At 40.7% G+C, this 27,770-nt stretch overlaps 1 protein-coding gene across 5 annotated transcripts in view; it reads left to right on the top strand.

Moving 5' to 3' along the window:
- MTM1 (myotubularin 1) overlaps positions 1-27,770 on the top strand; it is a 104,160-nt gene that overhangs the window by 45,589 nt on the left and 30,801 nt on the right. For all 5 annotated transcript variants that reach the window (XM_087426810.1, XM_004443192.2, XM_087426809.1 and 2 more), the window contains 4 exons: positions 49-150; positions 20,144-20,227; positions 22,423-22,572; positions 26,885-27,073. In XM_087426810.1, the coding sequence (XP_087282936.1) occupies positions 49-150; positions 20,144-20,227; positions 22,423-22,572; positions 26,885-27,073 (525 nt within the window). The remainder of the gene's footprint in view (positions 1-48; positions 151-20,143; positions 20,228-22,422; positions 22,573-26,884; positions 27,074-27,770) is intronic.

The following is a 27,770-nucleotide window of genomic DNA, read 5'->3' as shown; positions in this document are numbered from 1 at the left end:
TGACTTTGTTTGAAGACTGAACTGTCACATTTCTCTTCTGCCCCCTAGGACATGAGAAACCTGAGGTTCGCACTGAAACAGGAAGGCCACAGCAGAAGAGATATGTTTGAGATCCTCACGAGATACGCCTTTCCCCTGGCCCACAGTCTGGTAAATTCCAGGGTTCTCCTCAGCATCTTTCATTTACTCTCCGTGCTGCGCTTACCACTGTGATAGGTGTGCGAGGGTGTTTATTAAAGGTGATTGAACCATTCCCAGAGGGAGTAGGCCTCTCCTTTGCTGGTCTGTGTGGGATGGCTCGCCCCAGGTGACTGAAGTACAGTGCCCGCGAGGTGGGTCGGAGTCCTGCGTGAGCCTGGGAACTTCACCCAGAGCAGCTTGTGCTCTCCCACCCACCGAGCCTGCCTTCAGTCTTGGCCAGCCCCCTTTAAAAGGCATGAGGTAAGGATGTGGACCATGGGTGCCGTCGTGCAACACTGGGAAGTCACATCCCGGAGTTCGTTGCTCTCAACTTGGGAGCTAACGAGCGATGCGTGTCAGGCTTTTTTGCAGCATCAGTTCTAACTGAGAACAAGTCCTCTCAGCCCTAATGCCATTTAAGCAAAGGCACTTCTAAAATCCAGATACGTTGTATAAGTACTGCAGGCGGTTGCTGAATAGGGCAGGTTTATTTTTTTCAAAGAATGACATTTTAAATGTTATTTGATAGTGTTTAGTATATATTTGGCAAGACAGAGTTATTATGCATTTAATTACTTATAGTCTATGACTTAGTAAATAACAAGATTCAGGATGTGTATACCTAGAGCTTTTCCTTCCTGTTCACCAAACTGTAGGGGTAATCTTACTTTGTTTTGCCATGTGACTGAGATAAAACTTTCCACGCATCTTGCTCTTTAAACAATCTTTCTTTATAGTTTGCCTTGGTCTTGCCTTCTTTTTTTGCTGTCGTACCTTGCTTGCATCTTCCTACCCCTCTTCTCCTCTGTTTGACTCTAAACAAACTTAGAGGCAAACACCTGCTAAGGGGAGAGCAAGGAAATAATTCTTTAAAAAATATATATATAGAAACACCTTTAAGTATAGGATAAATGTGCTACTGGCTACACTGAAGATGATGAAAGAGGTCATTAAATAGAAGAGCTGCTTTGTAATGTAACTCTTCTTCCTATGGCTGTCTTTTAATTTTTTTTTTTTCCAATAAAGGCCTGAGATTTTTTTCTAGCGAGACGAGGCTTCTCTCTTTCCAAATTTCATTGGCAGTTGTTTTAGTCAAAGGAAATTCATGGTTGACAGAAAGGACAATTATACAAAGACTGGAGGTCTAGAAGGATATGAAGTACTCATCATGAGTCATGTGTTGATTATAGATTCAAATGTAATGTTTAAAATAAATGTAGTATCATAGAGTTGAATACATTTTCAGCCTTTACTCAGTTTTTGATTAAATGTGTGATTTAAGAGATATTTCAATATTAAATACTTTTTAACTGTGAGTTTAAAAAAAGTTTTATGGGAACACATCTTTGAAATTATTATGAAGTTGAGAATGTTAAGTCTAATCCACGAAAATTCAGTTAGGGAATATGTTCTGTCTCGGGTTTTGCATATCTGGCCCTAAACTGTCAGAAATTTAAGGAATGGTTCATATAGCAGGTTTGAAGGAGCTGAGGCCCCAGTCCATTTCCTACAAGATCTTGCTCCATCAGCCATTCCCTTTCTCTGGCATCTTCTGTCTCTTTTAAGCTTTACTCCCCTAAAAAATGTGAAGTCTTGGGGGCCAGCCCAGTGGCATAGCGGTTAGGTTTGTGCGCTCTGCTTCGCCAGCCTAGTGTTCGTGGGTTCAGATCCTGGGCACGGACCTACACACCACTCATCAAGCCATCTTGTGGCAGCATCCTACATATAGAACAGAGGAAGATTGGCATGGATGTTAGCTCAGGAACAGTCTTCCTCAAGCAAAAAGAGGAAGTTTGGCAACAGATGTTAGCTCAGGACCAATCTCCCTCACCACAAAAAAAAAAAAAAAAGTCAAGTGTTGGATCAGCTTTCTCCTAAACTACTGTCCCATCTCTAACTTCAATCCAAGCTTCTGGAAAGAATATTCTCATCTTTCCTCTCATCTCATCTATCCTCATCTTCATTGCTCAAACTCATTCCAGTATCCAGCTTTATTGCAAGTACCTTCTTGGAACCCAGGACCTCTTACTGGCCAAATCTAGTGGCTCACTTCAGTCTTCATTCTGTTTGATTTCTGCCAGCATTCAACAATTTTGACCACTGTCTTCTTGCAAGTCTTGGTTTCTGTATTACTCTCATCTTGACTGTTCCTTCCCACCACACAGCATCACCCTATGCTCCTCTGTAGAACTTTCTCAACTTGGAGTCTTTGGTTTTCCTATCCCCTTCACCTGCAGTCCCCTTGTCTCTTTAAAGCCCATCCTCCACCATCTCACTCAATCCTAGGTTCTTTTCCATACTGTGTGCATTCCCCCGGTGGGAGTTCATCTTACCTCTCATTTGCTAGACTCTGCAGGTCCCTCTAAAGGGACCTCAGAGACTAGAGAGACTTATCTCAGTCTGCCTTATGTAATAATTATGTAGTAATTGCCTGTCCCCCCTGATATACTGTGAGCTTATCAAGGCAGGGATCAGCTTTTATTTATCTCGCTAACCTCAGCATAATGACTTCTGCTTGGGAGTTGTATAATGACACTTTTTTATTGAACTTGGGTTTAGTAGAAAGTGAAGGGAAAATCCATTATATGGAAACAAATGGGATAGATTTCTGGATGTTGCGGATCTAGCACCAGAGCCTAGGATTCTGGGTTGCTGTCATTGGAGTGGTCCATAGAGGGCTTTATTCCTCAAGTCTGTGGTACTTTGCTTATTTTTCATATCTGTGCTAGGAATTCCTTCTTATTCCTTTAGGAAATATATAAAGTGACAAACTGGAGAAAAATCGTGAACTGAATTGCTCAAAGTTCTGGAAAACTACATTCCTTAAGTTTTAACCACTAAAATTGATCTTAAAGAAAAAAGTTAAACTAGTCACCAAAAGAATACAAGATACAGATGAAAAGAGATCAGCTACTGGCTTGCCACAAGCTACATGGCTTGTGGAATATCAGTCCCTGCTATTCTAGTCAACGTGTGCAGTGTTTCATAAATCAAGTTCATTGCAGAATACTGTGTTGGGTGGTGTCAGGGAGCACTGAGGACAGATGAGAAGTAGTGCAGGATGAGTGATATCTAGTCCCATTCAGTGATGTGACAGAAGTGATATGATAAGTATTTATGGCCCCAATGTACAATAGTTTAGATTCAGTGCTATAAGAGAAATGCAGAGGAAGTCCACTGGGGAGTGACAGGAAGAAGAGAACACATCCAACCTAGCTTGGAAAAGCCTGCATGGAATTGATAGTCATTTGGGTTGGGCCTTGAAGGATAATTATCATTTCCAGTGGACGAGGATGGTGGAGGAAGTGGAATTGCAGGTAAAGGCAAGACCCTGACCCTCAACACAGCAGAGGGAAAGCTGGAAGCATTGCAGAGTGTCTATGAGGGTAGCCAGGGATGTTTGGCTGGAGTGTGGGGAAGAAGGGGAGGTCTGGGATCCTCAGGGGAGGGCCTTGCTAGAGTCAAGAGCTGGTGCTTTGGGAAGTAGTGGAAATAAGTGGTAGGACTGAATACAGTGTCCTGAAGAATGGATGGAGAAGAGAGCTCATGAAGCCAGGGAGGGGATGCAGAGGGCCCAGCGAGAGGGCCACAGGAGGAAGGAATGATGAGCTCTGTTTTGTTCGTGTGGCAGTTAGTGTCTTTTGACAGAATTTACAGCAGCAATTGCAGACCTGCCCCTCAGAAAAGAGTCTAGAGATGTAGATTTGGAATCATCGTTCTTAATCTGTTTGGAGTCATGGATTCCTTTGATAATATGATGTAAATTATAGTTTCCCATCCCATGAAAAATGCACTTATGTATAAAACTTTACATAAAATGTTAGGGGACTCCCATCCCCTCTGAATCTCATCTCTGGGTCACAGGTTAAGTAACCCTGGGGTGTAATAGAGAAGTCCAAACCAGAACCTTGGGAAAGGCCAGCTTGTATCAAGCAAAGATGGGAAGGAGCCAGTGAAGCAAATGAGAATGTTTGAAGAGGTGAGAGAAGAACCTGCTGGGTGCAGCGTGCAGGGGCCCAAAGAGAGGGAGGTTTAAGAAGATGGTCAAGGGTGTGCAATGCTGGGGAGGGTCAGGAAGAGTCCTTCTGAGTTGATGATTCTGAGCTCCCTGGGGACTGGACTCCCTAACTGTGAACTGCTTGAGGTTGGGACTTTCTTTCCTTATCTTTGTGTCCCTGGTGCCTCGTACAGGGCCTGGCATACATTTGTTGAACTTTGTTGAATCCAGGGAAATGATCTGAGTGGAGGGGACAGAAGCCAGTTTGTAGGGGCTTAAAGAGAGAGTAGGTGATGGTTAAAAAAAGAAAAAAAAAAACAGTGGTAGCAGCCAGGTTGAGGGAAGATGTGTTTTCCTTACAGACTGAGAAAGGTGAGTGAATATATTTGTAGACAGGGGGAAAGGAATCCTGCCTCTTTTCAAGGCAAGAGGGAGAACGGATCATTTCTTTCTTTCTTTTTTTTTTTTTTTTTTTGTGAGGGAGATCAGCCCTGAGCTAACATCCATGCTAATCCTCATATTTTTGCTGAGGAAGACTGGCTCTGAGTTAACATCTATTGCCAATCCTCCTCCTTTTTTTTTTCTCCAAAGCCCCAGTAGATAGTGGTATGTCATAGTTGCACATCCTTCTAGTTGCTGTATGTGGGACGCCACCTCAGCATGGCCTCACAAGCGGTGCGTCAGTGCACGCCCGGGATCCGAACCCAGGCCGCCGGTAGTGGAGAGTGCACGTTTAACCGCTAAGCCACGGGGCTGGCTCAGGGATCATTTCTTGAGCAGGCTCCTGGGGAACGCAGAGGGGGATGGGATTAAGTCCAGTTTGCAGGGCAGTTTTGGAAAGGAGAAGGGACAATTATTCCTCTGAGACAGGAGGGGAAGAAAAGTTTCCAAACTGCCACAGTAGGGAATGCGAGACTGTGCCAAAAAGGGATTTCCTGGAAGCGTAATTTAAGCCTGATTGCATTGAACAATACAAAGGGCCCCTGCTTGAAAAATATCACTTTGTTAATATTAGTAAAACTGTTAAACCTGCTGCAGATTATCTCAGTGATTTTTATTGGCATTTGAAGTCAGAAGTAAACTTGCTGTTGTATCCATGAAATGGTGTCTGGAGGCCAAGCGAGCTGGGTTCCCCATCCAGCTGTGGGGTGAATAGCATATGAGTGGGCTTTTCCTTTCAGACCGCCCCTTTGGCTCTCTCTTGCCTCCTTCCCCATTAGTATTTTCACCACTCAATGTGTTCGAGTCGGGACTTAAACTTTGAATTGAATTTAAGCACTTTAGCCACAGAGTCAACCCCAAACCATTAACTTGACTGTTTCCATAGTATGTCAATCCAGTAAGACTTGAAAATTGTTGAGATAACATTTTCTATTTCAGCCAACGCATTTAATTTCTTGTTTTATTTTTGCTTTGCTTTTCAAACACTAGAAATTGTACCAGTTTCTCAAAATGCATTGTAACTCCATACGAGTTTTAGGTAAATGATACATTTTTATGATGAGAAAGGTGGCAGTGCTTCTGATGTGATGGTAATTTTTTTAAAGGCGGGAACAAAAATTGTGTACATATGAACAGAGCCTGATAGTGCTATAGAAGAATAAAGAGTTTGATTGTTGGGGTGGAGCCTTCAATGCCAAACTTCGTCTTTCACTGATTTCCTTTATCATTTGCTCATTTTTTACTCAGATGGGATAATCAGCAATAATATAAATTTTAGATAAGGGGTTTTTTAAACACTGAATGCCAACCGATTATTGAGTCATGAAATCAATTTTACTAGGTTGCAACCAGCATTTTTAAATGGAATAGAAGAGAAAATATTAACAGCATAACATATAATATGGATAAGTATGGTTTCGTGAAACGTTTCTTTCAGTTATCTATGTGTGCGTGTGTCAGGGTCATGATGTAAAGTGTATGGCTTTCTGTTAATCATGGTCTAGAAAGTTTGAAAAACAGCTTTTAGATAATCATAGATTAGGTAGAATAAAATGCATTTTAAGTTAATTTAGTCATTAATAAAGTCACATAAATCTATCTTTATAGCTACACGCATGCATGGATTTTCTTGAATATTGTTTAAGTGACGGGCTTGAGTTTATTACTAAACTCCTGGGCTGTAGGCTCCCATAAGGGAAATGGAGAACTAGAAGTGGAGCCTGAGCCCTGGCTGCCCGGCTCACGGCAGCCACTGATGAGGGAGACCCAGTGAGAGCCCTTGTTTGCAGAGCCCTCTGGTGCATGGTCACAAGCACATACCATGCAGTCCAATGGCCTGTGACTGAATCTGGCTCAGTCACTTACCTGCTTGGCGACTTTGAAAGTCACATAGTATTTATGTGCTTCGGTGTTCTCATCTGTAGTGGGGATAATGGCAGTCTCTTCCCCAGAGGGTTCTTGTGAAGATTAGATGTAAAGTGCTTACACCAGTGCCTGGCACACAACAAGTGCCCAATGAATGTCAGCTGTTCTGTTATTAGCACACGATTTTCCCAGCAGGTGCAAAGAATCAGGATGATTACCCCAACATACATTTTTCCAAGAATATTAATAAAGTAATTGCGATAATATGTGGGGCACTGTAAGCCCTTTAAAAGAAAGATGCTAGATAGATAAAGGTTAGTATTCTTATTAACAAACCGTTGGTTGTACCTTGATAAAGGATTAGTTGAAAGTCTTAAATTTCAGAGTATTAAAACAGAAAGCATCTTAACTAGAAATGTGAACTATAGGTAGCAGTGATATGTAATAAATAGATATCTTCAGAAATTTTTCCATTTGTTTTCTTTCCACCTTTTGACCCTGCACAGGCCTACTGCTTTCATGGTAACAGGGCTCTCATTCAGGTTTGTGTTTGTGCACTTTCTACTTTTCTGTGCCATTCTGGATTAAACTCTTTGGCATTGTGGTATTTTCAACTTCTTGTTATTCTGTGAGCTGATTAGCAGTCATATAGTTGCAAAGGTTTTTTGGTGTTTTTTTGTTTTGGTAAATTTGACCTTCTTATGAGTGGTAGAAGTAGGCACAGGAGAGAAGACTTGTTGGCTCAACTTTCTAGAGAGAAGCAACTGGATTGCAAGGCCTTTTCTGTGGAGACTAGCGGCCTTTCCCGGACTGATGGCACAGTGCTTTCTACTGTGTACAGAGGATGGAAGCAGTGTCTCAGAAACAGCAACACCTCTGAGGGCAGGGCCCATCTGCATCTGCAGGCGTTGGTTACTGCTGCCTTTGGTTTTCATAGTCTTTCCCTCGCTTTGGTGAGCCACGTTAAATGTGGCTTACCAAGTGGCTTAAGCACTGTACCATTTCTGCCTTGTGTCCCCTTTTGCTCTACTCCAGTTGTGCTTTCTTGTAAAAATAATCACATAGAAATTACTAAAGTGGATTATGGGGGTGTACATATTTTTTGATCATTTGAATGAGAGGTATAAATGATCCTATGAATAGAGAATTAACAACATGGGGTGCTTTTTCCTGTGCCTTCATTTTTCAGTTCAGAAATGGGGAAATTTTTATGAAGTGCTTTGAGATTTTAAACCAGACTGAAATTTAGTGGACTGTTACTTTCTAGGTTGATTCCAGAATTAATATCTAAAAGCAAATAGGTCATTTTCAGATGGGAATTGAAACGAGGACTAACATTCGCTCGTGCACACACATGCACACACACGGCTACCTGCTTTTCAGCCTAGATGTGGCCTTAGGACTGAAGTATGTCTTAGTTCTCTATTTTCTTTTTGGCCAGGACTCTTTTCTTGAATAAACAGTACACTTGGCTAATTGAGTGTCTAATCATGCTTTTAAATCTCCTCCCTTCCTGCCTCCTCCAAGACTTGGCCCTCTGTATTCTTTCAGTCTCTCTCTCTCCACTGCCCTCTCCCTTCCAGCCTTCAGATGTGCTCGGCCCTTCTTCCTGCTCTCCATCTCCTGGAACTATTGTCCCTGCTGGACTGCCCCCCGCATTGCCATCTATGTTCAGAAGCATAGCGTTCACTGCCTGCCTGCACATCCTCAGCGGCCACTCCTTTCATAACTTGTTGTCTGACTTCTCGCCCTCTTACTTGAGGGGAACTATTCTTTTGAAAGTGACTCAAGACCATGCAAGTTGTCAGGCTCGCTAGTCTGTGAGACCTCAGCCTCTTCAACTGCGCCATCATTTAACTCTTAACCACCCACCCCTCCTTTCAAAGGTTTTCTTAAAATATTGAGTAGCAACAAGAGAATGTTTCTAAAATATATGTAAAATATAAAGAATTATGGTATATGGAGCATCCCTTTGCCTCCTTAGATATTGTGTCTTCTGCTTCACTCACATCTCTTCAGCCATTCCTGGTCTTCTGAGTTCTTATTTGCTGTCTCATGGTGCCTAGTTTCCTGGGCTGGTTTGTGATTATTGCCTGTGAACTCATATTCTTTGAACCTTTATCTGTGGGAATACTGAGGCCAGGATTGAAGGCAGTTTTACATTTCCTTCTGCTAGGCATCGTGGGGTACTACCAGCCTGGGACAGTTACAAATTAAATTCTCCACTTGATGTTTTTTGGACCATCCAAGTTTTATGAGTTTAGGCTACAGACTGCTTAAGAGCTGCCTTGTGGCTACAAATTCCTGGTGGGGGACGGCAATGGAGATCTTTCCTTCCTTGCTCAGCACCAGTCATCTAGACAGGTAAGTGCCTTACCCTGAGGTTGCAGCACTTGGGAGGCCAAGCTTCACTGAAGGAGGTTTCCAGTTTGACGCCCATCTTTGGTGACCCCGGCGCTTTATGTCCTAGCCCCCATACACCAAGATGCCATGAAAACCAGTTCCGTGACTGCCCTGAAGGTGAAAGCCAGTGCGCGCCTCTTGCTCTCTACATTCCTGTTTGCGGTTAGTTTTTGATTTCTGAGTATTTATTTCTCCCTAGCCAGCTCACTGATGCACTTTTTAAAAGGTTTCTGTTGTGTCCAGCATTTTTTAGATGTTTTCAGCAGAAGTCTAGGACATCTAGACCATCACACTTCCAGACACCTCTCCCTTTGCTTCTGAGATCACAATCCCCAGCCCTCCTACCTCTCTAGCTGCTTTTCTGGTTCATCTGTTTCCTTCTGCTGTCTAAATGTGGGTTTTCCAGAAAAGTCCATGCTTCCCCTCCTCCTTGTTCTGTACTACCCCCTCAGCAATCTTTCTCACTCTCCTGTCTACCAGCATTGCCTTTCTGAGCGTGACTTCCAGATCTATGGCTTCCTAGTTCCCTTTAGCTCCTACATAGCTTCAACTGACCCCTAAACACTTGTTTAAAATTAATCTCTCAGCCTTCCCCCAAAACTACTCCTCTGTGCTCTCAGTTTCTCTCATGGTATCTCCTCCTCCTCCCCATCCCCCTCGTACACCAAAATCAAGGTCATTGTAAGATTTCCCTTTTCCTTAACATTAATAAACCCAGGGGATTTTTCCTGCCGCTTGACTTAGGTCAGGTTTCCATCTCTTCCCTTCTGTACTGTTGGAATGGTGTTTGAACTCGTTTTCCGACCTCTGTCCTATCTCCCATCCAGGCCACCAGTACATGTGCCTTCTCTCAGATTCATCTTCCTGGGATGCAGCTCTGATTCTCTTATCCCCTTGCCCCTGAAACTTCAGTGGTTCCTCCCTCTCTGCCAGTGTAAACACAACCTCTCTTCACAGTGTGGCCCTACCTCTCGACAGTGGCCATTTTTTCTACCCCTCCTATACTCTGGCAGTGAGACTAAGGTGTTTAATGATGGCCACATATTCTCTGAGTGTGGCTACCATGTGTGCATTTTTGTCATTGTTCTTAGGTCCAAAGTCGTCTTATCCTTCCAGGGTAGCTCAAATGCCATCAACATCCCTCCAGAAGTACCCTTGGCATCCTCTGGAGCCCCGTAGTGCTTTATCTGTACCTCTCAGGGCATTTACCACTTTCCTCTTTACATGATCCATAATTGTGCCCACCTCATCTCTCTCCTTTGGAGGATTTCTAACTCCTTAAAGACAGTGGCTGTGTCTTACTCTTTTATCCACTTAATACTTTGTTCACAGTAGGGTCTTGGTAAATGTTTGTTGAGTGAATGTGCTAATGCCAGTAGAGTGAATGAATAGGAACCAGCAGCAACCAAGTCATCAATAAGTGTATTTTGCTGTTTAGAAAGGTCATTTACTCAACAAGCATTTATTTTTAAGTTTTTTTAAACAGCTAATGTATGCCCATGATTGAAAATTCAGGAAGTATAAAAGAGTATTGTTATAGACTGAATGTTTGTGTCCCTCTGAAATCACATGTTAAAGCCCTAGCCCTCAAAGTATTTGGAGGTGGGGCCTTTACCAGGTGATTAGGTTAGATGAGGTCATGGGGGTGGAGCCCCATGATGGGATTAGTGCCCTTATGAGAAGAGGAAGGGACCACAGCTCACTCTGTCCACCATGTGAGGTACAACAGGAAGGCTGCCCTCTATAAAGCAGGAAGCAGGCTCTCACCAGAATGTGACCCTGCTGGCACCCTGGTCTTGGACTTCCAGTTTCCAGAACTGGGAGAAATAAATGTTTGTTATTTTAAGCCACCCAGTCTATGGTATCTTGTTATAGCAGCTTGAACTAACTAAGACAGGTATGCACTAAAAATATCTCCCTCCTAGCACCCTTCAGCCACCCTATTCCCCTCCTCACAGACAACCAGTGTTTTCAGTCTGTTACTATCCACCCAGTGGCAGTTTAGACCTATGCAGGCTACTTGTTATTTATATTCTTTCCCCCTTAACCCTAAAAGTAGCGTGCTGTATATGCTCTTCCATACCTTGCTTTTTAAACTCATCAATAGATAGTGACTAATGAATGGGCTTCTCCACTGTATTTATGACTGCACAGTATTCTGTTGACTGTACCATACTTTATTTATTCAGTCTTCTATTGATGGATATTGAGATTATTTCCAATCATTTGCTATTATATAAGCTACTACAGTGGATAACCCTGCATATACATACACCATTTTGTATGTGTTCATGTATATTGTAGGATAAATTCTTAGAAATAGAATTACTCGTATTGCCAAATTCCCCTTTATGGAAGATGTACGGGCTTTCACTGCCACACACAGCGTGTCAGAGTGCCTGTTTCCAGACATCCTCTCAAACTGTGTTAATTTCCTATGGCTACTGTAACAAATCACAAATTCAGTGGCTTATAAAAAAATGAGTCTGTCATCTTACAATTCTAGAGGTCAGAAGTCCAAAATGGATCTCATGGGGCTAAAATCAAGGTGTGGGCGGATCTGCGTTTCTTCTGGAGGCTCTAGGGGAGAATCTGTTCCTTGCCTTTTCCAGTTTCTAGAGGCCACCACATTCCTTGGCTAGTGGCCTCTTCCTCCATCTTCAGAGCCAGCAACGTGGGTCAAGTCCTTGGAGTCACTCTGACTTTGCTTCCATGATCACATCTCCTTCTCTGATTCTGATTCTTCTGCCTCCTTCTTCCACTTTTAAGGACCTTTATGATTACATTAGGAACACCCCAGAAATCCAGGGTAATCTTCCTATCTTAAAGTCAGCTGATTAGCAGTCTTAATTCCATCTTCAACCTTAATTCCTCTTTGCTGTGTATGGTAACATAACACAATTCCCAGGGATTAGGACATGGACATGTTTGGGAGGCCATTATTCTGCCTACCACACCAATCCAGTCTGCTTTCTAATTCTTTTATCTTTGCTAATCTAGCAGGAGACAATGTAGATTTATAGTTTTATTTTGTATTTATCTTATTTGAGTGAAATTGAGTATCTTTTGGTTTGAGCTATTTGTATTTCTTTTTCTTCATTCTCTGTATCTTCTGCCTGTTTTTCTTTTGGGATTTTGGTCTTTTTCTTGTTAGTTGTAGGAACTCTTTATGTAATAGCTGTACTGACTTGTAATATGAGTTGCAAATATTTTTTCCCATGTCTTTTGACTTTTCTTATGGTGGCTTTTGCTATGGGGAATTTTTTAAATATTTATTTGGTAGAATTTATCAATTTTTTTCTTTTTTAGTGTAATGGATTTCCCTCAGACCACCGCAGGTTCGATGATTCACTAGGAGAACTCACAGGACTCAGCACATAGTTGTCCTCACAAGTGTGATTTATTACAGCAAAAGGAAGTGACGCATGGGGCAAAGTCTAGGGGAAGCCAGGCACAAGCTTCCAGAATCCTCTCTCAGTGGAGTCACACAGGATGCCCTTAATTCCTCCAGCAACGAGTTGTGACAATACATGGGAAATGTTACCAACAGGGAAGGTCATTAGAGACTCCATGCCCAGGGTTTTTTGTGAGGGGCTGGTCATGTAGGCACCCTCTGCCTTGGTATGTACCAAAAGTCCAGACTCCCAGAAGGAATGCAGGAGTTCAGCATAAAGCTTAATGTTTCCACAAACATTTTGGCAGAGTGAGCTACTCTTACCAGTTAGGGAATGGTCAGAACTCTCTCAAACTCTAGGTTCCCAGAGGCCAGCCAAGGGCCAGCCACATGTGCAGGTCTTTCTAAGGATCACAGTCTCAGACCTGCTAGGTGAACTCTTTTCTGCACACTTTTCTTTTATAGCTTCTTGGTTTTAAATCCCAGTTAGGAAGATCTTCCCTACTTAGAGTTATAAAATAATTATCCCGTGTTCCTCTAATACTTTAATTTCTTTTTTAAAATTTAAGTATTTGATCAATCTGGAACTTATTTGTGATTACAGTGTAAGATATGGATCCAATTCCTTCTTCCCCTGTGGTTGCAGCGCCATTTGTTGACTAATCCACTGATTGGAAATCCCACCTTTATCACACACTAAATTCCTCTATGTATTTGGTTTTATTTCTGAACATTTCTTTTCTTGCATTGGTCACTCTTCATGTACCAGTAACACTCTTTTAACTAGTGAGGCTTTTTTTTCCCATTCCTTTCCTCCCTACTTTTGCTCCACAGGCATTTACAAAATGTCTACATTATGGCTAGCTGCAGGGAGCTAGAGATGATACCTACTCCTTGTCCCCAAGGAGTGCAGTTTTCCTGGATGATGTGGACAGACAGATGCATACGATACAGATGCATATGCGCAGAATATCAGGGGAGCAGAAAATAGCGAGTTGGTATTGAGGAAGGCTTCCGGGAGGAGGCAGATCCTCAAAGACGAGTATGAGTGTTAGCCAGGCAGAAATGGTCATGGCAAACTGCAGGAACAGTATGTGCAAATGCGAAGAGGCTGGGCACAGGCTGGACCCGCACAGGGGTTGGTGTGCACGTGGGTATAGTGGCGAGAGATGGTGCTGGAGGAGAAGGCTGAGAAGGCTTTTGGAAAGGCTCCCAAAGCTTGCAGAGCTTAATATGCCCCATCAAGAAGTTTCACTTTTTAACTGAAGGTGAAGGGAACCATTGAAGAGGTTTAAACAGGAGTGACGTGATTTGATTTCTATTTCAAAAAGATTACTTGGGCTGCAGCTTGCAGAGTGGGTAGAGGGGGGCAGGATTCCATTTCTGGGGATGTTTGTTAGCCCCCAAGGTGTGTGATGATGAGGGCTTGAAATGGGGCGATGGAGAGGACAGTAGAGAATGGATTTAAGAAAGATCTAGAAGATAAAATCAGTAGAATTTGTTGATTGACTGAATCTAGTTATGAGGTGGGATGGGAGGATAGAGAGGGAAGAATCCAGCCTGGCTAACCAGGTGGATGGTGGGGCAAGTGGTTGAGATGGGGAATGTACGAGGGGAGTGAGGAAGAGGCAGCAAGTCTCATTTTAGGTTTGATGAGTCACAAGTATCTGTGGGGCAACCAGGTATGGCTGTCTAGGAGGCAGGAGGCTGCATAGAACTGGAGCTCTGGCCTGGGGAGAGGTTTATTTGGTAGGCCTGGTTGTGATCAGTGGCATTTTCATAGATGTGGCCAAAATTGCCAGGAGAGAGAAGTATAGTGAGAAGAGGTGCGGTGGGTGAACCCTGAGAAATGTTGGCCTTAAATGATTATGATCGTGGACAAGTAGTAAAGAATGCTCTTTTTCCAAATGGTTTCAAATGACATTTCAAATATACTTTTGTGGTCCTTTTCTGAATAAATGAATATGTACATTTATATATGAAGGTAACTTGACCCAGGAATATTAAGCCTTTTTCCCCAGGGAAAATGGTAGAAATAGGACTAGGTGAATTATTTACAAAAACTAAATTATAAATGGTAATTTATGTGCTAGCTGCTTTTGAGCTATGAGACTAGTGTCAGATTTTTTGATTATATCACTTTTGGGGCAGTTGTATGAATTAACTTACTGTGTCAGGTCGTGTGAAATAGGCTGAAATCACTATCTAGCATGAAGATGTTACTTAGAATTATAAACTTTGCCAAGTTAAAATACCTCCTATGGTTCTTCCCTAAAAATTTAGGCTTTTTTCCCTAACTTTAATGAAAGCATTTTTTTTCTTTTACAAAGGGGTCGTGTTTCTTAAGTGTAATCTAAAAGATGAAAATGAGGTAATTTTACCTTGCTGCACCCTTAAATGGTAGATGGAAGCTTTTAAGCAGATGAATGTCTTCAATTTAAGAAATCAAATTAGAAAAAAATGCTCACTTAAATTCCTGTTCAAACATTATAAAATTCTATCTGGAAAGAAGTAGTTAATGAATGGTCCCCTGAATTTTTAAGGCTAGGTATTCAGAGTCGTAGTTTGTTTGCTTTATAAACAGGGTCTGCTCTTCTTAAAAATCATGTCCATCGATGACCGTGCCGTTGCATGGTGACAACATCGTTTGAAAGCACTGTTAAATCTACATAGCTTATCAGTTTATTCCTCTGAATACTATGAAAATTGTTTTCTTTTTTAACCGTCTCCCTTTTGAATGATATTTAACTTTTTAAAATCTGACTCGCAAACATCCAGTTCTGAGACACGACAAGTCTTTGGGGGAAGAGGCTGTCCGTGAGGGGCTTCATGAGATCTAGGAATCCTAATTCCGTGACAGACAGCTTTCCCTCCTCAAAGAAGGAAACTCATGAATCGTTCAACATTTATAGATTCGACTAAATGAAAATAAATCCAATCTAAATGTTTTCAGCTAGTCAGTGCATCTTTATATAGGTGCCATTTAAAAATAAGCGCTAATTAAGTGAAAGCTAAAATCTGTTGTCATTTCAGATTTTTCTCCCCAAAAGACACAGCAGTGATAAATGTAGCTACATTAAAATGACAAGTTACATTCTCTGTCAGGGCTGTTTTTATCCCCAGTGTGAAATCGGAGATTTTCATCTCAACTTTGTCCTTTAACATTTTTCAAATGTTACATTGTACTATTTTTAATCCTGGAAAAAATGCACATGATTGCTTTTTTTTTTTTAAGTCTCCATGCATGGTATCTCTTGACTAGTAGGAATCTGAATTGGTGAAATGCCCAAATACTAATATAGAGCCAAATAAAGGAAGAGCCGCTCCCTTGAAGCCAGGGGTGAGCGCTTGGGAGTGTATGTTTTCTGATGTCAGTTTCCTGGTTTGGATATTGTACTCTAGTCATGCAAGATGTTCACACTGGGGGAGGCTGAGGGGAGGGTGCATGGGACTTCCCTGTACATTTCTTTGCCATTTCTTGTGAATCTATAATTATTTCAAAATAACTTTTTTAAAAAAAGTAAAGCAGACCCCAAGGAGCTTGACCACACAGAACCCTCAGGCTAGATTCCTAAGTGTTCTGGAGTAGTCCCTGTGGCCCTTTAGGATCAGGGCGCTCGCCCCCTAGAGATTCTGGTTCCCTCGGGGTGAAGTGGGCACAGGCATTGACTGGCACCCTGGGAAAGCACCCGCAGCCCCGATCCTGAGGCAGAGCCTGGGTGGGGGACCATGCCCTAGAAGAAAGCCAGGCAAGGCTTCCTGAAGCTCCAACTGAAAGCTGGCACTTTGCAGAACACTGCTCTGCTCTCAGGCTGTGCTGAGCTGGGACTGAATCATTCTTGAGTTTTCCGTAGGCTGGGAAATGAAATTGGTGCTGGGACGGGTTCATGAAGTGGACTTTATTATTAGCCATTTCGCAAACCCGACTCCCTGCTTGATCCTCGTAAAGGGAAGTTCTCTAGAACCAGTTCTCTCCATGGGACTTCAGTGTCTCAAATACAGGGTCCAGATTGGCCCAAGGTTATAGTTAGGAATATCTGTGGAAACTGTCAACTTGCTAATAAACTACTAAAGACTCAAAGCCTTAACAAATGTATTATCTTTAAGAGAAGATAAATGACAGCTGAAGCCTCAAGATGTGTAACCTGTGTAGGTTTTGACAGTTTTCAAACAGGAGCTTTAAGTAGGCTTCTAAGAGGTTACCACTTGTAGGGGATTTTGTACTTATTAATAATGAGGTACAGGGGCCGGCCCCGTGGCTTAGCGGTTAAGTACGTGCGCTCCGCTGCTGGCGGCCTGGGTTCGATCCCTGGCGCACACTGACGCGCCGCTTCTCCAGCCATGCTGAGGCGGCGTCCCACATACAGCAACTAGAAGGATGTGCAGCTATGACATACAACTATCTACTGGGGCTTTGGGGAGAAAAATAAATAAATAAAATTATTAAAAAAAATAAAAAGTAAAAAAATAATGAGGTACAGGCGAATGTGTTTGTTATTCTTGCTTTAATGCTTCATAGTTTTGTTTTTTTGTTGTTTTTTTAAATAATCCACCTTTATGTTACTCTATTGAGAGCTTGAGTTTCAAAATTCCTGCTTTGTTCTCTTATCTGAATCTTTAAGGAAAAAGTAAAAATTAAAATATTTGGGAAGTCAGTCCTGGTATATTCAACTTTAGAGAATATCAGCATTGATTCTTTAGAATGCTTGCTTCAATAGAGCCAAGTAGTTTATGGACAGCGTAGTTTTTAAAGAAAAACACAGTGTGAACACTAACAAGTAATGCCTTTCTAAAAATATATGTTCTTGTAATTATAAGCTAATTTATTTGGATGTTTAAAATATTAGTTTAAGCACCTGGTCCTTTTTACCTTACGCTTCAAGTCAATATCAGATGTGTTGCTATGTATTTCATGACAAGAAATATCTGGCTATTATGTGATTCATAAATCTTCCTGAAATATTTGAGGTCCAAGTCTGGCTCTTAGCATGAAGAGTAACCTGGGCGCTGTTTCCGTCGTAGAGTTCTCGTAGGTGTGTTTCAGGGGTAAAGGATGCCAACTCATTGACTCATCCTATATATCTGGATGTCACTCAGAATGCGAAGTGTCATTCCAGAATGATTTCATGAGAAAGGCCACCTGATATGTTGCTGCCATGAGGACATTGCAACATTCTCATATTAATGACAAATTTTTATATTACTTGTATTCAGAGTTCTCTTAAACATATTAAAGAAATTATGGAGGTAATTTTTGTTTGGGCTATATACCTCTTATCTTCTGATGACAATTTTATAAACTTATGCTTATCAGTAACTTTAATATAAGATACAAGAAAATATTTGAAGCAAAAAAGGAATTGCTGTATTATTAGTGATTGAGAAATAGCAAGTTATGTTGAAAATGCTGCTGACAAGTGAAAGGACACTGATAGCATTAATACACATGATTTTTCTGGAGGGAAAGCTTTATCTGGCCTTTGAGTTAGCAGTTATATTCTTTGTTTTTAAAAGGCTGCCATATTTGCTTGAGTTTCATGGGAAAGATGCAAACAAAAATCGTGTCGAGATCAGGAACTTATTTCAAGAAAGTAGTTTCTAGGTTTTCTTCTAAAGTGAGTGACAGTCCAGCCTTATGTCTCAAACCATCTGCCATCTACAAGTATGTCAACAGCACAGCACTCAGCTGTATTGAGTGTTTACCTGTGCCAGGTTTAGTATCTGGTGCTCAGATGTCACTGAGAGAATGCTTAGTTATGTTCTGTAGATTCTGTTTATGGATAAAGAAGTATAGCATACATTTTAATGCTGTTTTCACCAAAACTCCCTCTGTCTTTGAGTTAAACTTCAGTTAACAGAAATCATTTGTTTTCCACAGTGATACTGAATAATTAAGTATTGCTGTGGATTCAATATCAGGTAAAGCCTCAAGGAATTGCATAGCTAGATCGGCGTCATTACTAACATGTGGTCAGCATGCTCTCCATCACAGAATACGCAGCACTGGAGCCTAGCACTGCCAGAGTTGAGACCTGCTGAGGGTACCACATGCTTTAGAAAGTTCAAGAAGACAGTCCAGAGAGCATGTTCTTTATCAGTTTTTACCTTAAACCTCTTGCCACTTAAATATAGAAAACTGTTGCTGCTGAGTGATGCTTTTCCAGAAATTCTCTGTAATATAGGGGAGGGAATTCTAACATTCAAAGTGGTAGGCTGATAACAGAGGAAAATGGGTGGGAAGGAAGATACTTAGAGGAAAAGTGCCCAGCCATGGCGCCTCCAGAGAAAGCGTTTGTGCAGGGGCTGTATAAGACTTCACATTTCCCTTCAGTCAACAAATATGTATTCTGCCTACTAAGGGCCAGACACTGTTCCAGTTCCTGGGGATACAGAATGTGTAAACAAAGCAGGTGTCTGCCTTCATGGAGCCCATGTTCTGGGGGAGGGGTGAGGAAGGTCCAACAGTAAACAAACAAGTAAATATATATATAATATGTCAAATGGTTATAAGCGATAGGAGGAAATAAAACAGGAAGGAGAATAGGGGCTGCTGTTGTGAGTGTAGCATGTTGTTTTTCTATAGGACGTCCAAGAAAGTCTCATTGATTAGGGTTACATTTGAGCAGAGATTTGAAAGAAGTCGGAGAGAAGCCATGAGAGGAAAGGATTCCAGACAGCTGGAAAGAGCAGATGCAAAGGCCCTGAGGTTGGTGTGTACTTGGTGCTTTTGGGGAGCAGCACTGGAGGCCAGTGTGGTTGGATTGGAGTGAGCAAGGGGGAGAGCAGAGATGTGGTGCGGGATGTGGTCAGATGGTGGACAGTTGCATAGGCCATTGGAAGGACTTCCACTTTTACTCCAAGTAAGATGGAAAGCCACAGAAGGATTTGGGGCAGGGGAATGACCTGACCTGACTTAGGTTATGATACTATTACTCTAACTTTAGAGATAAAGATGAAAGCAGGGGACCAGTTCGGAAGTTGGTATTATAATCCACATGGGATATGATAGATGCTTAGACCAGGGTGGTAGCAATGAGGTGATGAGGATAACACCAAGGTTTTTGGCTCAATCAACTAGAAGGATGGGGCTCTCATCTACTGAAATAGGGAGGCTGTGGGAGGAGCTGAATTGGGTAGAGGGAGTCAAGGGCTTTGGATGTGTTAAGTTCAGAGTCTTCCAGATGCCTCTTAGGCAGTCTGGGGTTGTGGAGTGGATGCTTGGATGGCCAATCTGGAGATCAGAGTGAGGGCTGGAAAGCGATCGATATTTAGGAGTCACTAGGGTATGGATGGTATTTGAAGCTGTGAAATTCATCAATATCACCTCAAGAGAGAACATAGAGAAGAGATGAGAGCTCTGAGTCCGTCATTTCACAGACATCAGGGCATTGATTCAGAATTCACAGAGAACAGTTAATTAAGCATTTGCCTAACATCTTGTCTCTTTTTTAGTAGATAAACACGTCATTGTTCTCTTTTGAGACAGTCGCACTCTTTAATAATCATTCCTGAAATTATTTTCTGTTTTTTTGGTGGCTTTTACCTGATCGATTGCTAATACTGTTTAAAATTGATAGGCATATTTTGGTCTGGAAATCTGATTTTTGTGGAACATCAGTTTAAAAAAAAGTTAAAAGAGATGTTTGTAGCTGTAGAAAATTGAGGTCTCCAAAGTAATTATTACTCAAGATAGAAGGTAGTGTAACTCTAGTCTGAATTTCCCACTGATATTTCTTTGTTAAAAGTCTCAGTTTGGGTTGTCATTTCATGGTAGGCAGATCTGGTGAAAAATCAATGGAGTCTTAGTAGACAATTAGTTCCTTCACACTGAACTTTAAATCCTTTTTTTTTGCCTTTTCCAGCCAATATTTGCCTTTTTAAATGAAGAAAAGTTTAACGTGGATGGATGGATGGTTTATAATCCAGTTGAAGAATACAGAAGGCAGGTGAGTCAATAAGTACTCTGACATGTGGCAAATCTCAAACGTGCATGGTGATGATGTGTCATCACTCATGCTCTTTGAGACTCAATGACGTCTTCGCTAGATATATTTTAATGGCAGTGGTATAATATACCTTATTCTTTTTTCCTATTACTATGTAATTTATGACCTCATTTCATAGCCATATTCAAGCTGCGTTTAAGGCTGGATAACAAAGTTCTATTGCTTTCCCTTACGTGAAGAGCATCAGTTATATGTTGTTTGTGAAATGAATCAAATACTTGGAGTCTAGAAAAGTCAAATTCTGTACCCTACTATTTAGGAGTTGATGTTACTATATATTTATATATTTGGGAGCTTAACTGTTACTGGCAGTTAGATTTGAATTATATTCATTCCAATTTGCAAATTCAAATGAATTAGAACTACTTTCCTGCAGTGATGACTTTTCCAAGAAAGCTTTGATGAATGTATATTAGAATTGCCTTTACTGCTCTCCTATGTAAACACCTACATGCATGTTTATTTGCTGTAATGAAGGCAAGAGGTTTGATATAATGTTGCTGTTTAGGGAGAAAGGGCTCTTGTAGCATTTTTGTGAAGAAGAGCCTGTGCATGTTATGTAACAAGAGTTGCAATTTGACCTCTAGTATAACTAAATCTATAGGACAGCCAGGAGTTTTGTGATGGAGATTTTTATAATTCTCATTCTACAAAGCTCTTAAAATAATTGGGAAATTTTGTTGAATGAGCTTTGAGAATCAAATCAAGCCAAGTTGCTTTATATGAAACGGCAGGGAATGTAAAATAAAATTGCAGAACCCTAGACTTAAGAACCTTCTAACCACCACCTCCACTAAGAAGCACCTGGTTGATTTCCTTTTTTAGTCTTGATCAGTGGTTTGCGTGTTCGTAAGCAGCTTCGATGCTCAGGAATGTGGGTGTGGGAAGTTTCTCTCTAGAGCACGTCTATGAGGTAGTGTGTCCTAGTGCTTCAAGAAATCAGCTTTAGACTGTTAAGTTTTCAAAGGCTATGTATACCTCTCATTTTAATGACCTCTGCTCTAGGTCAGTTATTGAGGCAGAAGAAGGACCATTAAAACATTTTTCATGTTTTGGAGACGTTGGTAGCATTATGTATTAAAAACATTTGTACCTTATTTTTGGAGTGTTAGTGACAATATTAAGACTTATTTTTTAGTTCAAAGCTTCTAGCTTGAAACAAAACAGTTCCTGTTTTCAAGATTGCATGTATATCTGAACTGTTGAAAGTATTTTGTTCTAGACTGCCATTATATTCCATCTTTTTTTCTTATAACTTTCTGATGGGACTTATAACTCTCTAATTGGACTCAGCGTCAGACTCATCTGTTTGGTCGGTGGTCTATAGGGCCAGACCTAAAGAAAAGGTACAATGTCTTTCCCCAAAGCGAGCACCCACATAGCTCACTTTTGTGTGTCCATTTGTGTATTTGTGAGTATGGGGAGAGAATATTCCACCACCTCTGGATCTTGTCCATACTAGATACAATTTTGTGGGTAGACGATAGGTTGGGAAGTGTCTTCCATGGCTCCCTGTCACATTAGCAGTCTGCTTAGAATGCAAATTACTGTATTTCTCACACAACCTTTAGGGCGATCACCCATCCCAAGCAACTTGATTGAACAAACTCTTGCGAGGTGGCGAAATGAGCCTCCCCAGAGGGGTTTCCTTTACTTCCCCTCTGTGGCTTTCTTTATAAACTTGGCCTCTTTCTACTTTGGAGCAGACTGAAGCATTCACTCTGTTTTGAGTAGGGAGAGGAAGCTGCCTGATCTCTTTTCTACCCTCGATTAAACACAGATTATACCATGTACTTTTCTTTGGGGTGGGGGGGTGCACAGGTGGGGGATGAACTGGGGTTTATCTTTATTGTACAAGTAGTGAAGAATAGCTTGACATGAAGTAAAGGAAGATCTCAAATTCAAGAGAATTGGTATTTACCAATGATAGTTTAGAGTTATGGAAACCACCAGTGTATTGTCTTGTGTTCTTATGTTGTCTGGATCATTGATTTGGCCCCCTTATTATAAATCGGTAGACTGTCACGCCCCTGTGGTCAAAGAGGCATGTGCAAATTCTGCTAGAAAGGAGAACCAAGACCGTATCCAGAGATGAAGTCATACGGTACTGACTGGGACTTCCTTTTTTCCTGCAGGGCTTGCCCAATCATCATTGGAGAATAACTTTTATTAATAAGTTCTATGAACTGTGTGACACTTACCCTGCTCTCTTGGTGGTTCCATATCGTGCCTCAGATGATGATCTCAGGAGAGTTGCAACTTTTAGATCCCGAAATCGAATTCCAGTGAGTACTGCAGTTAATGTTTTTTTTCAGAGTACCTTTTTTTCCATAAGAATGGTAGTCAAGTAATTCAAAGAAACGCTCATTTGGAATTTCAATCCAACAAATGATTATCAAGTGCCTTCTGAATGCCAAGCACCACGCCAAATGGGAAAAGAAGGAAGACAGCACCTGCCTTCCAGGAGCTCACAATCAAGGATGGAGAACAAACGCAAGTAATTTTTACACGAGAGAGGGTATGAGTAATTTTGTCATACATAAACCAAGTGCTACGGGGAAGGACAGAGGGAAGGAAAGGTCTTTGTGGTTTTCGTCTTTGTAGCACAATGCCTGATATAGGATAGGCTCTTGATAAATGTCAGCTGAGTCATGCTGGAAACTACGCACTGTCTTATGTTATAGAGCTATATGTATAGGCTTTTATGTATGCTCACCTTTATTGGATTAGCTTATCCTCGTCACATTTGCAAGCTGCCTTAATACCATCAGCAAACTGGAGTCAAGTGTGCGTTATTTCGGACAGTATACTTACGGTATCGTTGGACCTAGTTCACAAAGTTCTCCTTGACTCTTCAATATTTATGTATGAGTCATACTGTCTACTCTGTATACATAAATTTTATCGACTAAAAATTTCGAGAATTTTTTCCCCTCTGTTAATTTTCAGGGCATGTCATAATAAGTACATTGTTTTGTTTTGGTTTGGTTTTTCAACAAGGGTTGAAGAAATTAAGATTTAATGTCACTTTGCCTTTAACTTCCAGGTCTAAACATATTTGTCCTTAAAAGGATATTTGTGTAAAACTTTAGTACACTGTCAACATAATATGAATTGTAACTTTTAAATTTTACTTGCTTCTCTAATTATGAGTGTCCATTCATGTCTTCAAGATATATATTGTACTTTAAAGTATATTCTTTAGCTCATTTTGCTAGAACATGGTGCTAACGAAGCTAGAGTTACAAGTTCACTCCTCTTCTGCTCTGTTTAGAAATACTTTTCTGTGCCATAGCCACAGACGCCTCCCCTGCCCTGGCCAGCTGTCTTGCTAAATATGTGCCTTGCCCACTGGGAGAACTGGGCTAGGGCAGCGTGGATCGATTTTGTTCAATCCTTCATTCAATTAATATTTATTGAACATCTACTGTGTCAAAGGTGTGTGTGTGTGTGTGTGTGTGTGTGTGTGTGTGTGTGAATTTCATGGGATCGTGGGCAAGAGAGGAAATGAAACAACTGTTCCGAGTCCACTGTTCTCAGGCTGCCATCTTGATCCAGTAGTTCCTCCTATTCTGAGTGAATGAGAGCCCACTACAGAGCAGATAGAATGCTTAACTTTTTACATATTTATCCATTTTAGTGATCCTTCTTACTTTGTGATGGCCACCAGTTTGCATTTATTTTTCCTAACAAAACTAAGGCTCAGCTGTCCATCACCTCTATATCTTTATTGATTATCATGCTTAATAATATCTAATAGTAGATATTTTATATTCAGGTTTTTTTAAAGCCCATATAAAAATACAAAAATAATTGATGAGAAAGCAATCTTATTATTTTGTGTGTAAATAAGATACAAACTGTTATAAAATATCACTGAATGATGAAATAATCCACATGCATTAATGTTCCCATTAATGGATACATATTCCTTTGTTCTTAAACAGGTTTGTTTTTAACATATAAGTAATACATATTTATTTTAGACATTTTAGAAAATACTGGTAAACAAAAAAGAGTCTGCCACCTAGTGAAAACCACAGTTAACATTTTGGTATATGTCCTTCCAGAATTCCTTCTATGCATGCATATTTTTATTTGAAAAAAATGAAATTATTCTGTAATTTCTGTCTCAGTCTGATTTTTCTACCTAGCATTATCTTGAAAAGAACTTTCCACACTGATAAATATCTACTCATATGTCAGTGTGTATACATACCATAATGCATTAAATCAGTTTTCTACTGTGGGACATCTAGGCTTTTTTTAATCTTTTGCTATTATAAACAATGCTATGATAAACATCTGTTGATGGCTAAATCTTTGTGTATACCCTTAATTATTTATGGCTTCTAGATATTAACTTTAAGAAGAATAACCTAATATGGTACCATATGCTTTAAAAGCATGCATAGTAGTTGATATTGTGAAATAAGCATGATTTGTACCTGATCAGCTATACTGCAAGCATTCTTTTTAAAGGTTAGTTGAGATCCCAAAAGAAAAAGAAGGTAAGAGATGAAACAACTCATAAGAATAGCATTTCCTAATATGGCCTAGTGAGTCCAGTCTTAAGTCTCCGAGAAGAGAGAAGAGGGACGGAAGAAGGGAGGGTACTGGTGGCACAGGACAGTTTCTTGCATATGACCCAATTTAAATTTAAAACTTGCTGAGGGTCTTTCTCAAATGATAAGTCTCTTGCATGTGTAGTGACTTGCTCTTTTGAAAGTCATCTCATATCAAATCATCACATTGTACACCTTAAATTACACAGTGTTATAGGTCAATTATATCTCAATAAAGCTGGAAAAATTAAATTAAAAATAAATACAGGGGCCGGCCCGGTGGTGCAAGCGGTTAAGTTTGTGCGCTCCGCGGCGGCCGCGGTTCGCCGGTTCGTATCCTGGGCATGCACCGATGCACTGCTTGGCAAGCCATGCTGTGGCGGCGTCCCGTATAAAGTGGAGGACGATGGGCATGGATGTTAGTCCAGGGCCACTCTTCCTTGGCAAAAAAAAAAAAGAGGAGGATTGGCAGATGTTAGCACAGGGCTGATCTCCTCACAAAAAAAATGAATAATAATAAAATAAAATAATATAAAATAAAATAAATACATACATAAAAGTGATTTCATGTCTTTTATCTCTCTTGAAGCAAAGGCCATAGGAGGTAGGCGAGGCAGGTCTCGTCTCCACGTTGTAGATAGAAAATGGAGCTTGAGGAAGGCCAGTGCTTTTCCCAAGGCTTCCCAGTTCTGAGCCTTTGGACTCTTAGTGAGGGGCCGCAATGGTGTTTTTAACTGGTCTCTGGCATGGCACAAAGATTCAATGAATGAGTGTTCATTCTTGTCATCATATAATCTTTTCTCACTAATCCCTTGTCATTATTATGTACATCGATTTTTTATGAACATCAATGCTTGTCATTTGCCATCGTGGAGGGGATAACTTCAAAGATGACAGTGTATTTGGCCTTGTGTTAAGTGAGCTCAAATAGTTCTGCTTCTTTAGTTCTTGTGTCTACTTTTCATAGTTTTTCGTATCTGACTTCACTGGCCGCCTGGCCTGCCTCTAGAAGCTACCTTGAGCCAGCGTCCTGCACTGTGCTAGGTGCTTTACAGGCATTCTTCATTCGGTCCTCCCGGCAGCCCATGCAGTAACGTTGCTCTCCATTTGAAGAAAGAGGAAAGGGAAGGGACAGGAGCTGGGAACCCAGTGCCCAGGTTAGAGCCTGGGACAGACAGGTACCCGCCCCCAGAGCCCATGCTATTGCCCACTACGCTCACCTCCTGGCTCCTCCGTTTTTTTTTAACAGCTTTATTGAGATCTAATTCACCTACCAAACAATTCACCCATTTAAAGTGGACAATTCTATAGTTTTTGTTGTATTACATTATTAGCCACCTTTGACAGATATTATTTCTCGTGTGCTATGAGCTGGGAAACCAGATATCAAATGTGCTAGGCTTGTGTGTAAAATTAGAGAAGATTGATTCTGAGTAAAGGCTCGAAGAGCTGTGCTAGGAGTTGGATATCTAAGCTTTATTGTGGACAGTCTGGCAGCTTTTTTGGTTGTCCTAAGATCTTTTTTGCTTCCTTTGAGTTCCCCCCTGCCCCACCTTCGTGTTAGATTCTAGAATTGAGAGTGTTGGGAAAATGACCTGTAGACATGAGTTGGTATTATGAGAAGTATACGGTACCAGAGATGATTTCCTGTACTTCTCACTTTTTGCTAAAGCTGTTTCTGTGTGATAACAAATCCAGTGGAAGTTACAGAATTGAAAAAATATCAGAAGCTTCCTATTTCCTTCAAGTGATATAATTTTTTTAGGTAAGCATTTTACTTCTATTAGATGTGGTGCTAATTAGGAAAAGACTAGTAAAGGGATTGTTATTCTCATTGTCTTGGAGTAGTCACCATTGTTAAATGTCTGTTTCTGGGCGAACACAGTGAAATCACAGGTGAACAAGTTTTCCATTTCAGCAAAATCAGGTTCACTTCATCATGATTGTTAGTGCTTTATTTTTTATAGTTTTAATTATTTTCTCGAGATTTGGTTTTTTTCTTGATAGCTTAAAATTTCTGAACTAACCATAGGTGCTGTCATGGATTCATCCAGAAAACAAGACGGTCATTGTGCGTTGCAGTCAGCCTCTTGTTGGTATGAGTGGTAAACGAAATAAAGATGATGAGAAATACCTCGACATTATCAGGGAGACTAATAAACAGATTTCTAAACTCACGATCTATGATGCAAGACCCAATGTAAATGCAGTGGCCAACAAGGTGAGTACATTTAATGATGTAAATAGAAACTTATCTTATGTGTGGCATGTGGTGTTTGCATGAATGGTTTTGCCATGGTATGTCAACATGTGGGTTTAAGTTAATAGTTAAACTTAGTTTAAATAAGAAAACTAGTTTACTTAGGTAGAAAGTAGTTTTAGTCTCAGAACGTATTTTAAACAAAAGTTGAATATATTAAAATCAAATGAAAAGAATCTTCAGGTAAATTAGGTAAGTCTAGAACTATAAGGAACTTGAATGTTGGCCAGAATCTTAGGCAAAAGTTAGAATCTCTTTGGAGCTTTATAGGCTGTTGACACTCACTCTCAATGTGTACACTCTTGAAGCATCTGTGAGGAGTGGTGGGAAGCTAAGATTGTTAAAATCTTAAATTTGTAGCTTTATCAAAACAGTCTCTTCACTATACTCATAAATGTGTATTCTCATTTATATAAAATAATTCAACAAATGAGTAGATCTATGTATGTGATTTTTACAGTTACAGACACAGTGTTGTTATTTTCAAAGAAATCTGTCTCAGTTGTCTTCTTGGCCTTCTTAAGCAGAATATGCTGAATGCCCCTAAGGTTAGTTGGAGTCATCATTGTGAACATTGGTGACTATACCATGTCGCCTTCAGGAGCTCCTCAGAAGCTGCTGCGAGGTGTAAGGCTGTTTGCCCCTACGCTAAATGGCC

This window comes from Ceratotherium simum, chromosome X (genome assembly GCF_057802395.1).
Source record: "Ceratotherium simum simum isolate JZ-2026a chromosome X, ASM5780239v1, whole genome shotgun sequence".
NCBI classification, from domain to species: Eukaryota; Metazoa; Chordata; class Mammalia; order Perissodactyla; family Rhinocerotidae; genus Ceratotherium; species Ceratotherium simum.
This window is presented reverse-complemented; position numbering and strand designations above follow the sequence as displayed.